This window comes from Anser brachyrhynchus, assembly GCF_964034855.1.
Source record: "Anser brachyrhynchus genome assembly, chromosome: 5".
Classification (NCBI taxonomy): domain Eukaryota; kingdom Metazoa; phylum Chordata; class Aves; order Anseriformes; family Anatidae; genus Anser; species Anser brachyrhynchus.
In genome coordinates, this window is record NC_137699.1 from 49,277,871 (window position 1) to 49,292,933 (window position 15,063).

Here is a 15,063-nt window from a genome sequence, read left to right on the forward strand (position 1 = left end):
CAGTGTACAAGCAGCTAGAGACACCGGCATTTTTAATGCCTGTTATCACGGTGTGTATTTCTAAAGCACTCTTCACAGCCACAAAGCACTCGACTCTCCGCAGCGCAGACCACAGAAGGAAATTTCGAAGCCCGAGCATTTCCAAATGTTCCTCGAGGCTGACTGTAAATGGCGTGATTCAGCGTCCGCAGGCAGTCCCCTGGCAACCACTACAGCCACCAACAAAGCTCCGCCATTCACCGCCCTCTGAAGCCCGAGTTGCTGAGGGATGGGAATAACAGAATTTACAAGGTTACAATACGGGAGTTAAACTCATGGTAATCAGGAAAGGGCTTCTTTCTCTTCCTTTGCTCGGGACTGTCGTTAAGCAGCTTTCTTGTAAATATGACTCTACTGTTCGTCAACCAACTTCTCAGCTGTGGGGCAGGTTTACTTTAAATAGGCTCTGGAGCTGCAAACAACGGGTGCCAGGGAAAAAGGAAGGTGGCCAGAAGATAGCTTTGGCCCTTGCAGCATCTGATTCTGAAATACGGTTTTCCATTTTGTTCATTTTATTTGGTCAGAGCTAGTAAAAAAGCTGTCTTAGAGAAATCTGAATGAAAATTGAAAAGAAAAAAAACTGTTCCAAAACATAAACAAAACCCCAGAAATATTTGCTTACATGCCTTATATCAATCTGAATGCAGGGGGGTGGTGGTGATTTACTGAGTCTCTGTGGCTGGGGTCTGAAAGGAAACATTCAGAGAGAAACTCCCAGAAAACCTAGCATTAACCTTTGGTACAGGGTGCGACGTTCATTCAGTGCTGAAATTTAGGCCAGCTGCATAGTCTCCTGACAGGATTAACATAACATAGAATTCAAAATACAAGAGGAGAGACTTTGGGCAGAGTATCTCATAGATGTCTGGGTCTGTAGAAAAATACAGAGTTAAATGCATGAGGCAAATAATAAAGATAACACTGAGCAAAAGATACAGGGAGAGGATGAAGGAACAGCAGTGGTCTCTCTCTCTCTGGAAGAACTTGAAAGCAACAGAGGAGTACTCACACTCACGGCAAATGCAGGAATGTTGGCATAACCTCCTTGATGTGACTTCTTTAGGGAGGTGATGAATGCCACAGCAGCAGCAGCAGCCCCAATGTGCTCACGAACCTGAAAGGGGATGGAACAAATTCACTGAAGTTAGGAGCTGAAGTGACGTGAGACACAAAGGCTGGCAGTGGTGGTCCACAGTGGTGGGCTTGTGTGCTGGAACGTGCAAGCTACACATCTGGTGAATCAGCAAGGACGTAATTTGAAGTAGTAGCGGAGAGGGAAAGATATTTTGTAGGTTTTAAAGTCATAATGGGGCCTGATCTGTTGAAACAGTGATTACTGAAAAGGCAAGGACCAAAATAACTGCTTAAAGGCTTGGAGGCGTTATCCAAAACTTGGGTTCTCATCAAAGCACAGAACATAACTGAGGCAGGTGATTGCCATTTACGTTCCTCAGTTTCTCTCTCTTTGCAGGAGCTGAAAGAGGAGTGACCCCAGCAGCATTAACTGGGAATCACAAGATAGGCAGAAGAACCAATAGGACCAAACTAGGGACTGTTACTGGCCACTCCAAAGGGAAATGGGGAAGTAAAGAAACAACTAAAATATGTCAAGTGGAACAGTGTTTCAGGATGTTAAAGGGTAGATTTAACACTGATGATTTGAAAATGTATTTCCACTCACATTAGAAAATATTTTCAAATCATCACCATCAATTCCTTTCAATCACTGCTAGCCAATGTCCTTATAAATATAAATGTGATTTTGAAGGTCCAGTGCCCTAAGGGAATTGTTCATTCCTCAGCCTGCTGTTTTGGAGTTTAAATTATTAAAGAGTGTGTCAATATCTACACTGAGGTCATTTTTGTCCAGGTAAAAATAACAGGTAAGCACAACCAAATATTTTATAAGCAGCTTTGCAAAGTACTTAGGCTGGCTAGAGCTGAAGAGAAGTAAATTCATGTGCAAGGAATAAGGAGGAGAAGCTAACAAAGCCTAGGTGGTGAGGTAGCTGACAGTAGGCTGGGAGCACCATCTCAGATACCTACCAAGAGGAGAGTTGTTTCTTAGGACAGGGAACAATATCAGGAATGAGGAAATTTGTGTCTGTGCAGACAGGGAACAATATCAGGAATGAGGAAATTTGTGGCTGTGCTGCTGGCTCGGACAGCACCCTGAATTCACTTTGTGTGAGAGTCAGACATGGGAAGAATTTTAAGAACTGCAGGAACTAATGAAATAAAAACCTCCCATTTTGAGGTATTGTGAGAGAAGGCATGAAAATGTGGTTTTCCAATAATAACCTTAAAGAACAGGCTATAGATAGCCATTTTACAAGAATATGTAAAAATTTACAAATAGGTGATCAATGCTTTATGTATCAAGTGCACTGACTTAACATGCTGAAACCTGCTCTAGGAGGCCCTGCTTGAGCAGGAGGTTGGAACAGAAGACCTCCAGGGTGCCCCTGCAACCTCAACCATTCTGTGAAACACAGAAGGTGACTTCAACAGGTTCAACATCTGATCTACCCATTCTTTGCTAACATTTTACAAAGCATTGTAGGATACTACAAGCTGCCAGACACATGATATCAGCAGCACCCTGAAACAGCCACTATTATTGCTGCAGTAGTGGAAGCCTAGATGCATGATCTATTCTGGATTTCAAAAGCCAGATTTTCTTCCTGCCATCACAGCCATCTGTAGCTGTGTTTTCAGGACTCTACAAGAAGTTTCCAAAGGCGCTGTGGCAACCATCTGGCTTTCTTTGGCTAGTTTTTATTCATCGCTAGTAGCTTGCCAATCTTTTTCATAAAGGAGTTAGTTTTCCACGATTCTTGGAAATTTGTCACTACACTCACAGTGTTCTAAGTAGACAGTCCTCATTCCTGAAGTAATGGATCCCTTGAAGAGCATCCATATATTTAGGCATGTATTTCATTTATTTTTCTCTAGGATGATGTAATCTATAGTGAGGCTGTGTTTGAGTAGTATTGCTTCACTGTGAAGATAAATTGAAAGATGAAGGAGTTTTGAAAGATGAAGGAGTTTTGTTAGAATCTACTGATGACTCTGACATCCTAATTTCATTAGGGATGATATGATCAATAAAGTACATTTTTGTAGAACTTCTGCCATTGTTGTGATGTTTATGAAAAGAACCAAGAGATCTTGCAGTCAATCACAAAACTGTCAGCACATGGCATCGGGGCTACCATAATTGCCTGGCGATACAAAGGTCACTTGTCTTTTGACAGATTCTGTTGTTAGCCTGCTGTCCTCAGGTCTAGCATGCAAACATGAAGCTCTGCTATTCTTAATTCTCACAGCAATGTCAGGAAAAGGTCCATCCAATTCTTGGATATAAAAAGCAGGTATGGCTGCAGACATCGAACTGACTCACCTCTTGCAGCTGGATAGCCAAGGAACGGAGCCTTGCTTCTCCCTTCTGCCATGCAAGTGGTCTCCCCCCACCTTGACCTCTTTGAGTCTGTCTTAAAAAGCAGAAGAGCGATACAGTGATTAGGTGTCAAAAGAAAGGATACCTGGGCAGTGACTTGGGTAGAACTTGACCCAGGCTGTGCGCAGGGACAAGGGGCTGAAGCGAGTTCCCTGTAAAGCCATCAGGAACCACGTGTTGCCAGGTTATGAGGCAGGAATGCGTTTTTCCTTGGGGTTGCAATCAAGCATCCTTATATTGGCAATAGGCTGCAGAGAACTGCTCACAGCTCCACACAACCACCGCCACTACCCCAGCCATTTCCTTCAGATACCACGTTACGTACAATGTAGCCAAAGTCACACCTCCCTCAGCTAAAGCACTGTCAGAATGATTTGCATGCAAAGATGCCATGCAACCGGAGCTCTTCCTTACTACAAAGTTAACATGAATTAAACACTGTTTAATCAGGAAAAGTGAACATATTAAAGGAGTGGAGTTCAGATCCTAGCGCCTTGAGTCTAGCTTAGGTCACTAGAGTCAAGCACCTCACTCCCAGGAAGGAGGTCTGATTTTTGAATGCCCAAATAGAGAGAGGCCATTTTATTCACCAAACTGACCAGAAAGTCAGAACAGTGGAGCAGCGAGGGCTGTGGTCATTCTCGCTTTGCAGCACAGAACATCTGTATGGACCTGATGGATGACAAAAATAAATCCCACAACACGTCTTACAAAACACACACTTATCTACGCGTGGTTCCAAAGGAACGCATGCTCTTAGTGTGAACTAGTGCCTGTATCTTCAGATGAAGATTATAGCAGGCTACATACACACTAAGAAAACTTGAAAAGTTCTTTACAAAAAGACCATGTACATATAGCAACTTCTAAAGAAAGACAGACACTTGTGTTGCTCTACTGTCAGCTGCCATACTTAGTTCTCCTGCTCATTTACCTTTCCTTGTTTCTGAGTGCAGGTAGTCTACACCTTAAAGGGGTAGAAGATTTATTTCCATTTTGAGGTTAAACACATACATACATACTTATATATTCAGATACATTCAGAGCTACGCTCTGTTGCTGGTTTTACCCAGCAGTTATTTCTTTAATAAGAATCGCAGCTTCCAGCTGTTTGGGCTAATCTGCAAAACCCTGATGACAGCAGCAGCAAAGGAAGCTCCTTTCATGTGGGGGGAATTCTGGGGACTGTAGGGAGCCACAGGAAGGAAACAAGCTTGTTTCAAGATAAGGTGATCTGACAAAACACAGCTTTCAGATGTGTAGAAGCAGATTGGAAATGTTTTTTAGTTTCTCCCAGATGTTCACTGTTGTCAGCACAGACTTTCATGGGGTAGTTCCTCAGGAGTTGCTTCCAATTACCTCCGTGTCCTCAGCCACAACATTGATCAGATCCTGCTGAATGGAGAGACTAAAGAACTGCTCGTACCATCCTTCAGGGATCCTTAATTACTCGGCATCAATACAGTGACAGAGTGGACATGCCATAGTTCTGTCCCTGGCCTCACCAGGAGGTGGAAGGCTGCAGTGAACCCTCTAATGTAGCAGCATCAGCCTCCCGCCTGAACAACACCGCTGTCAAAGGGCCACTCAACATCAGCAGGTTTAAAACAAGCTTTAGTGAGGTAAGTGTAGATTAAACTCAAAGTTCCAAGATTTCAGCCAATAAAATGTCCATCTGAAATGTCAGAGAAAGGACTAGACTCGTCTCAAAATCCATAAGCATAACACTAGGGCTCCCCTATGCACAGACTTCCAGAAGCAACACCAGCAGAGATAAACTTGACCTCTGAATGCCTCTGAACCCTTTTAGATGGACAGCTCCAAATCCAGTATCTTTATACAAGTCATTTAAAGTTGCTTACAAGCAGAGTATCAAATTCGATGTTATTCAGCCCAAATCACCCCAAGTCTGTACACAGAGAGATTCAGAGTTTGTGAGCAAAATTTCACCCTAATGCCAAATAACTTCTGAAGCCAAATCACACAGAGTTGCTTGCACTGAGCCACTTCAGAAAAATCCTGTGGCAGACCGGTACCTTACACCTCTGGGGGATGTGACAGAGCAATGAGACTACTGGCATAGCTCTGAAATCACTGGACGTCAGGAGGTATTTCAGTCCTTTGCCAGTATCATTCGACATGCATGCTTTTCAGACTACCCGCTGGGTTATATTGTTTTTACATCGTTCACACTCTTGGCATACAGGAGACTGCATGTCCTCCCTCCTTTTTTTAAAAATTGCCTTTTTCTCAGCAGTTCATGGGGCTTCATTTCAGCTCCGAAGTTTTATTGATTTCAATTTATATTTAAAAAAACCACACATATTAAAATTTATATTTTTTAAAAACACACATATATGCTCCAGTTAATATGACTGCAAATAGAGCAATATGAAAATCAAGATACGAAGTTGCCAGATAGCCAGCCACCTCCTAAAACCTAGCAAGTTACATTTTCTTCGTACGATAGCAGGCCTTACATTCTGACTGTGGTTGAGTGAAGGCTTTACAAATCTTCAAAATTTTGCTGTACCTGCAGCACATCCATGTGCCTTCTGTCCTGTCTGGACTGAGCTATGACCCTTGATTTCTTCTGGATTCCAGAAAGAGAAGACAGGAAGAGCAGGTGCACGTGGACGACTTATCTTGAAAAACTTAAGTTGCCGGTCACTTCCTTGCCCGTTTTGAATGCTTGCCCAGTTTTACATTTATGCTGTGGATGAGTCCAAGTGGTAACCCATCTGGCCTCCTGCTTTCACAATTTACCTGGAATGAGTCTCAATATCCTACGTGGATATCCTATCTCGAACCAGGATGCTTCTGCAGCTGTAAAATGGTTGATAAAAGTAAGGCTGAATGTCTGTGGCCACTCTACAGATGTTAGGAAACATAATTTAGCAAGGCAACCAGCGTAACCTGCTGGGTTGAAAGGAATCTAAATCCCTAATGGAGCTGTAGCAGCAGTATGAAAACATTCTTACGAGTCAGTTCTCCAATAAAGTTTCTGAAATTTGTGGAGTTGTGAAAACAAAGCCAAAGATATCTTAACAGTTTCAATCTTGTTATGTTAAAAGGATTGGCCCTACCTAACACTAAATTCCGGGAGAAAATGACTTCTCCTCTGGGTGTGCTACAAGAGATGGACAGACTTACGCTGGTTACCAGGTAGGTATATTACATTTTAGAGGCAACGTATTGCTAGATGTCCCAGCTTTCAGATCCTTCCACCCTTATGACACAGGGGATATGTTTTTTGGTGATGGGCACTGTTACCTGAAAACAGCCACCCTCTGTGTACAGTGGAAGAAAATCTGGAAATCTTGGAATTACTTACAGTCGTGTAAAGACATGCTTCTTTGGAGGACCAGGTACCGTATTTTTGAAGTTCGTGAGAGAAACTTCTGCAACCTCTGCAGTAGTATTTAACAGAAGCCTGAACAAAGGAAAAAGCTGAAACAGAATACCTCCATAGCTGAGCACTGATCATTATCATTAGGAGAAAACAGAATAACGATACCTAGGTGGCACCTACCCCAGGAATGCGTAAGCCACATCCAAAGGCACTGAACTCTGCAGAAGTGATTCAACTGTGCCTGGTGAACAGTTTCATCCACAGACGTTTCTGCTATGGAACTGAAGGAGCTGAAAAGCCGTGTGGTCAGAAAATAGTTATTAATTTTATATCAGAGAAGGGACATGACTGAGAAGCTGAAAACTTCTTTTGACTGTTATCCCAGTGTGAACCGAGGCTCCAAGCTGGGAAGTGTACATGACAGTAACGAGTAGCAAGTCTTCTGACCACTGAAGGGACATCACTCCATCTCCAGTCTAGGACACCTCAGGAAGGTTTGTAGGAGCACAGGGGGCCTGCTGCCACGTACAGGTATGAGGAAGGTGAGGTGCAAACCTTCTCCACAAACAGATCAGAGGAAGTCTCCAGGCTAAAGGACTATGTCACATACAATATAAACGTAAATGTGTATGTACTTGAAGACAAGTTATATTGCACCCTTTACCATTCAGGGTCACACATACACTTTCTCCAAAATATTAAGTACATGTAAAGTTCCTAGCTACCTTACAAAAGGCATCAGTTCTTAGCTATTTCAGACAACTCTTGAGTAGCTGTTGAATATACTATTATTCCTCCCTCTCCATCTCATTTGTGTTCACCAAAACAACCTAATTGCTTACCCTGCAAAATACATGTCAAATAGTCTGTACAATACTTAGGGTTTACCCTGTACACCATACTAAGTATACAGTTAAAATGCAATTAAGACTAGTAAGCTGTGTTTAGTACAATATACACACAGCTCTCTTGAGATGCAGACAAATAGTATTAAAACTAAGAGTAAAAACCATCAATCCAGAAAGATATCTAGAATAAAACATAGTTTCTTAACATCATTTTTGATCACCTAACTCATACCCACTCTTTTGATACTCATTACTTCTCACAATCCCACTGTTTCTATTTTCTGAAATACATTTCAAGACTTTCCTGAATGGAAAAGTGAAAGTCACTGGGCAAGAGATACCCACTACTGTCCCCAACTCACCTCCTTCCTGATTACTTCCAACTTCCATGAATATGTGTTACTATAGGCATGTACTGTCAGGCCACAAACACTAACTCGATAACTGGAAAGACAACTAACTGTCCAACTACAAGTTAGTATTCACAGATGTGCAGCTAAATATTTTGTCAGTATTTTAAAACTTCATGAAAATAAATGAAGTTCAAAAATATTCATTATTCTTTTGACTATAACTAGTAATTTAAGGATAGTGTTTCTTCTGTTAAATGTAATGACTGAAATCCAAAATCCAAGATCCCTATAAATACTATGAAAGTACCTGAAAGTTTGAAAGACTGCAGCATCAAACAACATAAAATGAAGCACTGAATAGCTGAAGGAACACACACACGCACAATCAACAAAGAAGTTCCTTCTATCATCTACTACTCAGAAGAATAACTTTCTGGGGCATAACCTGGAGAACATAAAGGTGACTAATATGGAAAAAAAAACACGTTAGGGCTTTATGATAAGTAAAGCCTGACAGATTGGGAAGGATTTAAATGCAGGCTAATCAAGAAAACCTGCAGAATTCCAGATTTCCTTGCTAAATTGTCTTCTATGATACCAAAGCTGTAGAAATCATCTTTTAGACATGCCTTTGAGACAGCAGGGCACCCTTACACTGCCACAGAAGACTGTGCCTAGTCTTTTAGTGACCAACTGCTCAACTCTTGCACTCTGTAACTTTGCTGAGCACTGCCCTGTCACAGATGTTCCTGCAACACACTGCAAAAACTTGACCTTGGAAAGTGATTTCAAATTAACCTTTTGAGGAAAAGATGGCTAATTATTTTTTCCCTACTGTGTACTTCCACTCAAATTTGAAATTACTAACATGTATCAATAAAGTTCAAGCACAAAAGCTTTGACATTTGTAGTTAGCATTGAATCTGCCATGCAACACTCAATTTTTAAAAACTGATTGCTAACCTTCATGTGTGTGTGGCCACCTATTATACAGCCTTGGATTTTAATTTCTCTTATTTCTATTTGTACATGATACATTAACATCTGTAACATCCTGACAGTTGCAGCACTGGTGCTTCGATTGCTGAAAAAGAAATCAACTCCTGCAAATATATGTAAGAAGGGTTCTCTCATTTGCAAGGAAGGGAACTGAATAAACTCCTGTTTATAAGAAGCGCTGCCATCCAATCAAAGCCATCTGTAAAAGCAGTAAGGAAGCACAAACACTTAGTTTCAATTAATAACTAATATTATTTAGGTTTGGAAAAAGGGGAAAGAATGTAGTCATCAAGTTAGACCCAAAGTTTAATTGCTGTTTTTCAATCAAGTATTAGAATAACTTTCAAAAGATGGTATTCTTGTAAAGCATTTATTCTGCAACCATCTTTGATTCACTAAAACTGGTATTCCAAAGGGAATCAGAAGTTTTTAAAAAATACCACTAATGCCATTTTCCTTCATCTTCAATTACTCCTTTTTTATTTTTGTAAGTCAAATGAGTCAATATACTGGTATTCCTAAATCATCCATCTTGCATTTCGATAAGTTAGTCTACCATTATAGTTATGAAATTTCAGTCTCTTTGGAATACTAATTTCATAGTTATAGGTTTGTATTTTTGACTCCATCCTATTTCCCTGAATTTTTTCTCAAGACAGTTGCTGATGTAAAATTTAATATAAAATATTTAGTCACAAAATAGTATTGCTTTTATGCACATTGTGGTAAGATTAAGATTTTTTCCAATAAAAACTATACCATCTTCCATAAAATCCTAAACATATTAAGAATTGTGATGCAGAACAAAATTACACAGGGTGAAACAGGTACCAGCACAACAGTGAGATTATATTACATCAAAAAATTTTAATGGTCCCAAATATATACTCAACAACTAAGCATACACTCAGGGGGGCAAAAAAAAATTATGACACAAAAGTGACCACATCTAGAATTCCACTCAATCTTTAATCAAGAAGGGACAAACAAATCCCCCACCTCCAAAAAAAAATTCTGCAGTTTAAAGGGCAAAGGGAACAGATTAAAAAAAAAAAAAAGAGGAAACTTTATATTCAGCCCTCCCCCGTAGAGGTTTTTAAAACCTGTTGTAGCTTGACTAAAATGTTCAGAATGTACGATTTCAAAGGCAGGTCTCTTTTATACAAAGAAACTGCTGGCATTCTTAACTAGTGAAGAATTATGGCAAAAACCGCCTTTTCTTCAGAAGTCTCATACATGGTCCAAGAAAGCATATTCTGATTGTAGCAACTGACCAGCCAATCCAGAGTTCCACTAACAAAACTCCTGCCCTGTTGGCTTTTTTTTTTTTCATTTTTGTTTTCCATTTCCTTCCCTGAGAAAAGGGCAACATGTGGTCCAAGCTGGAGAGCTCAAAGGCATTAGTCTTTCCCCTAAACGAAGTATTTCCTCTTCTTCTGCTCCTTTGAATTGGCACTTGATTGGCAGAAATCCATTTGTATAGGTTGATCTGTGTCACACACAGTAATTCACAAAAGATTGCTGCTTTGTTGTGGGTTTTGTTTTGTTTTTTGGAAAAAATATCCGTCCCTCAAATGGTAATGTTCTTCAGCAGTTGCCATTATGATGACTCGAGCTTTGCTTTCTTTGACAAAGGTAAAGTTTCCTCCTTATCTTCATCTTCATCATCCTCTTCATCATCATCAGGATAATCTACAAGCCCAACAAGGCCTCCCTACAAAGATGGACATAATTACTTTAAGAAAACATCTTGCATGTTGATACTTTACCGTTCTATTGGAAAATGATGTTTACGCAGCATATTGCCATTATGGATATTGATTCATGAAGTTTTGGATAAAATCAAACAGAACAAAAAGAAACCCTTCAGTATGAATGAAAATGACATTGTCTGAAAAACATTTAAATGAACAAATCCAAACTGGGGTTTTACCTATCCAACGGGATAGAGATATTTCCAAATAGAAAGAAAATCCACAAATTTACTTAGTTTTGCTAAGTATACGCTGCAGCTCAGTCTGTAAAGATGCAAATTTCTTTTCACCAAGCATAGCTGACTGCAGCAACATGCAATCTGGAAGCACTTCAGAAACAAATACAGAACATCCCTCAATTTGAATTTTCAATTAGGAGACTTCTACAGCACAGTCTGTCTTCAAAAAAGCTAGCTAAATGTTAAGTAATTTAGGTAATTTATTGTATATAATTAAATAAATAAGGTATACAGGTTACATAATTTACACAGCTTGGCAACTGAAAATGAGACAATAATCCTGTAATATTTAAAATACCCTTGCATTGCAAATAAACACAAATTTTAGGATTAGGCAGCTCTAGACCCATGAAGAAGTGTCATGATCTTCAAAAACTTTCTCTAACTACAGTATGCTGTGATTTTCTGAAGCTTAACCAGGATTTGACTACAATGGCAGCTGCCAGTACTTTACTCAAGGATCACATTACTTATGCAGTTATCTAATGACAGGCATCTAAAATAGAAAACTGCAGTCAACTGTATACCAAAATGAAATGCTATAAAAAAATTACACACATTTTGTACCATCACACATAGCATAACACTGAATATATTACACATAAATTAAGCATAAAATAATTATTGAAAAAAAACAATTCCGACATAGATTCTAGTTTCTGAATGCAGCACTTTTATAAACAATGTGTATGTTACACTGAAGAAAGGAACTTATGCCTGAATCCATTAATGGTTTTACAGTCCGCTGCATATTCAACGTAACATTTTTTGTACCACCACCAGTTGAAAATTTGAAGCTAATACTGTATGCAATATGCTCCATATGTAAAGACCCCATTTCAGATTCAAGGAATTACACTGACTGAGCGAGATGGTATAAAAACTCTCTGGTGAGAGTTTGGGCGTCAAAAGAGCTTATGTTTTTTCTTTTTATATACATGTTGGACCAGAAAATGCTAAACATCAGAGAAAAAGTAAGCACAAACTGTACAGTCAATTACTGCTTAGTATGTCAGAATTCACACAAACTTCAGAGGCGCGCTAAAGTAAATACCTAGTCTGTAACAATGAAGTCAACCTACGTCTGTTCAAAATTACCTTAGTTGTAATAGCTGCCATCTGAGATGTGCTTTTAGAAACTGATCCTGGAGACCCAGGCGACCCTGGAGATCCAGGAGAACCTGGGGATCCAGGCAGATTACTTGCAGATGACTGACTGGTAAGGTTGGATTTCGTCCCACTGGAAAAGGAAAGCTTGAAACTTGGGCTCTGACGACCCGAAAGGTTAGTTTTCAGAAGAACTTCCTTCTCTTCACTCTCTTTTACTGCAGACAAAAAATAAAAACCAAAACCAATGCAACATTACTGAACGAAACATTTAACGACAAACCATCTTGCTGTGTGGGAAAATGCTTAATACTTTATGCACAACTTGAAAAAGAGAGTGATAATACATTTTTTTTTCATACTTCTATACCACACCTAGCAGTTGTTGTCACCGGCCAGGACTGAACACTCTTATCCTACCGGTGACATCACCTGAACATATATATAGAAAATGTTAAATCATAAACCTGAAATAAGACAAAAGAAAACCTGATAATCAGCTAAGATCATCATTTAAATTCTTTAAGAAATACGCACTTTTGCATCATTGTGCTTTTACAAACAACAGAACTTGTTCACTAGCTCAGAGTCAGAATTTCAAAATCTATGAACTTGAGGATAAACATAAAAATCCTTTGTTGCAGTAGGACTAAAGAATAGCAGTTAGGCTTCTGTGTAAGCCATACGGCATTATTTTTCTCATCACTTACATTTTTTCCTCTCCATGAATTTACTTATAGGGTCCATAATATCTTCATCATTCTTAGTTTTGTCAGAAGGGGGCACCACTGCCTCTCCATCTTCCATATCGTCCTCATCAGTATTAAACCACATTTCCTCCTCGTCTTCCAGGGTTCTTGCATCCCTTCTGTATCTGTGGTTTCTCAAAATGGAGCGCATGCTGCAGAACAGTAAGTTTAAAACTTTTGATTAAAAAAACAACTCATACGATTAACAAAACTTCTACTTGACATTTACACTGACAGCTTACAGCTATAGATAGTGTAGAGCAATAAAAATACCAGCATCTTTAATAGAGCAAACTATTCTTAAATGTGCCTCTTTCTTTGTACTTTCAGTGCAAATAACATTAAAAACTTTTCTTTCTGAAGCATCAAATAACGTATAGAATGTGCTAATAGCACATTCAAACTTTATCTGTACAAAATTCTGCAGATTACTAGCAGCACTGTTAAATGTTACTTTAATAAATGTCACTTAAGTGTTGTATTCAGGCTTGGTATAATAGCTTACACTCATAAATAAAAAGTTGTAAAGAGAAGTTTAGAAGCTACAGACTATTTTCTAATAATACTGCATAGCCCATCAGCATTTGGGGTCCAATGTGTTTAAAAAATAGGTATGTTAAAAGGATAGTCATCTCTTCCTCCCACATCCACAATTTTTGGTCAATATCAGTATTTTTCATTCTTAAGGGACCTAGATACAAAGCGTTATCTTTCCCTCTTCATTTAATTGATTTATTATTAGCTTTGGTCTACCTTCACCCCAACCTTCCTTTTCTCTTACAGTAGCAGCAGAATGCTAAATGTATTTTTAAAAATAAATCTAATTCTGAATAATTCCTTTGCCAACACTATCATCTGGATCTATATAAACAGTGCATCATTTAAAACTGCATTTAAATGAAAGTTTTGTTCCTAGTGGAAAACTGTTACTTAAGTGGCAGTTTTCCGAATACTTCTGTGGCCCACGTCAACGCAAATTTTGGCCTCCCTGACTGAACTATTCAATTGTTAAAATGTGTAAGCAGATTATTGTTATTTTCGCATTTTTATTACTTCTGTTTATTTCACTTAGGACATGAACTGTGACAGGGCTTGCACAGCCACTTTATAAGATGTAGGAAGAAGAGAAAAACTGGGCCTGGTTGAGGTGTAACCTTCTTAAAGCTGTAGTTTTCTGCTGGACACGCTAATATGGCACAACGACACACGATCACTTAGTTCAATTTGAACCAAGTAAACACTCTAATGTTTTACTTCTTATAGTAGATTGAAATTACTGAAAGAAGTGACTGGGGGTTCTTTCCAACACATGCATTAAAGTAAGAATCCTGGGGTTTGCATTTCACAGCTGCTTAAATGATAAGCTTAGCTGACACAAGTCATAATAATGATGTCACCTGTAAAAAAAAATAGTATTCAAACCTGCAGATCCTGCACGTACCCTTGAAAGAGCTTCAACATTTAAAAACTAATCTACGATTATACTCGCATTTTAATTTGAAGAAATATGATGGTAGGAATTCAAACAAGTTAAAAGTCTGAAATTTCAAGATGTCCTAGTAATGACTTATCAGGTATAATTTTAACGTCTTCAAACTAATTCATGACAACAAAATAAGAACAGATCTTGCTAACAATTCTGAAAAGTAACTCATCTGCTCACATGCGGTCCGTTTTGTTTGAATGGAACTGTACACATAAGTAATACCGTTTGCAAAACATAAATTGAGTATAAAGTCCTAAACTTTGTATTTTTACAAACCCTACTCTTTTAACCTTGGGTGACTATGTACTAAGGAAGGAAAGTTTTGCTCTGGCAAACAGAAGGAATGATTCAAGTGTGACATCACATTGGTTTTTATCTCATCAGCAACTCTAACAGTGAAAAAAATTATCCTCTGAATATTTCTTTGTGTATTTTATTTCTCAGTCATTGTGGTAGCACTTATAAAAGTACCTATTCCCATAACTAACTAAAATAAGAAATCTAACATGAATTTTTGAAGGAAAAATCTACACAATGATTCTTGACAGAACAATGTTCCAAATCAAATAAAGGGAACCTGTTATTTAGGCAAATGAACTTCAGATACCGGTAAGGCTTCCACCCTCATTACAACAGTACGCGTAAGTTTAGGATACAAAAACTCATCACTATTACTG

At 38.9% G+C, this 15,063-nt stretch overlaps 1 protein-coding gene across 1 annotated transcript in view; it reads right to left on the bottom strand.

Moving 5' to 3' along the window:
• Window positions 1-9,898: 9,898 nt before the first annotated feature.
• The window catches only part of PPP4R3A (protein phosphatase 4 regulatory subunit 3A), a 42,531-nt gene continuing 37,366 nt past the window's right edge, over window positions 9,899-15,063 (bottom strand). Inside the window, exons 13-15 of the mRNA XM_080596263.1 lie at window positions 12,862-13,052; window positions 12,143-12,369; window positions 9,899-10,765 (exon numbers count right to left, since the gene is read on the bottom strand). Of these exons, the coding sequence (XP_080452389.1) occupies window positions 10,652-10,765; window positions 12,143-12,369; window positions 12,862-13,052 (532 nt within the window). The 3' untranslated portion in view covers window positions 9,899-10,651. The remainder of the gene's footprint in view (window positions 10,766-12,142; window positions 12,370-12,861; window positions 13,053-15,063) is intronic.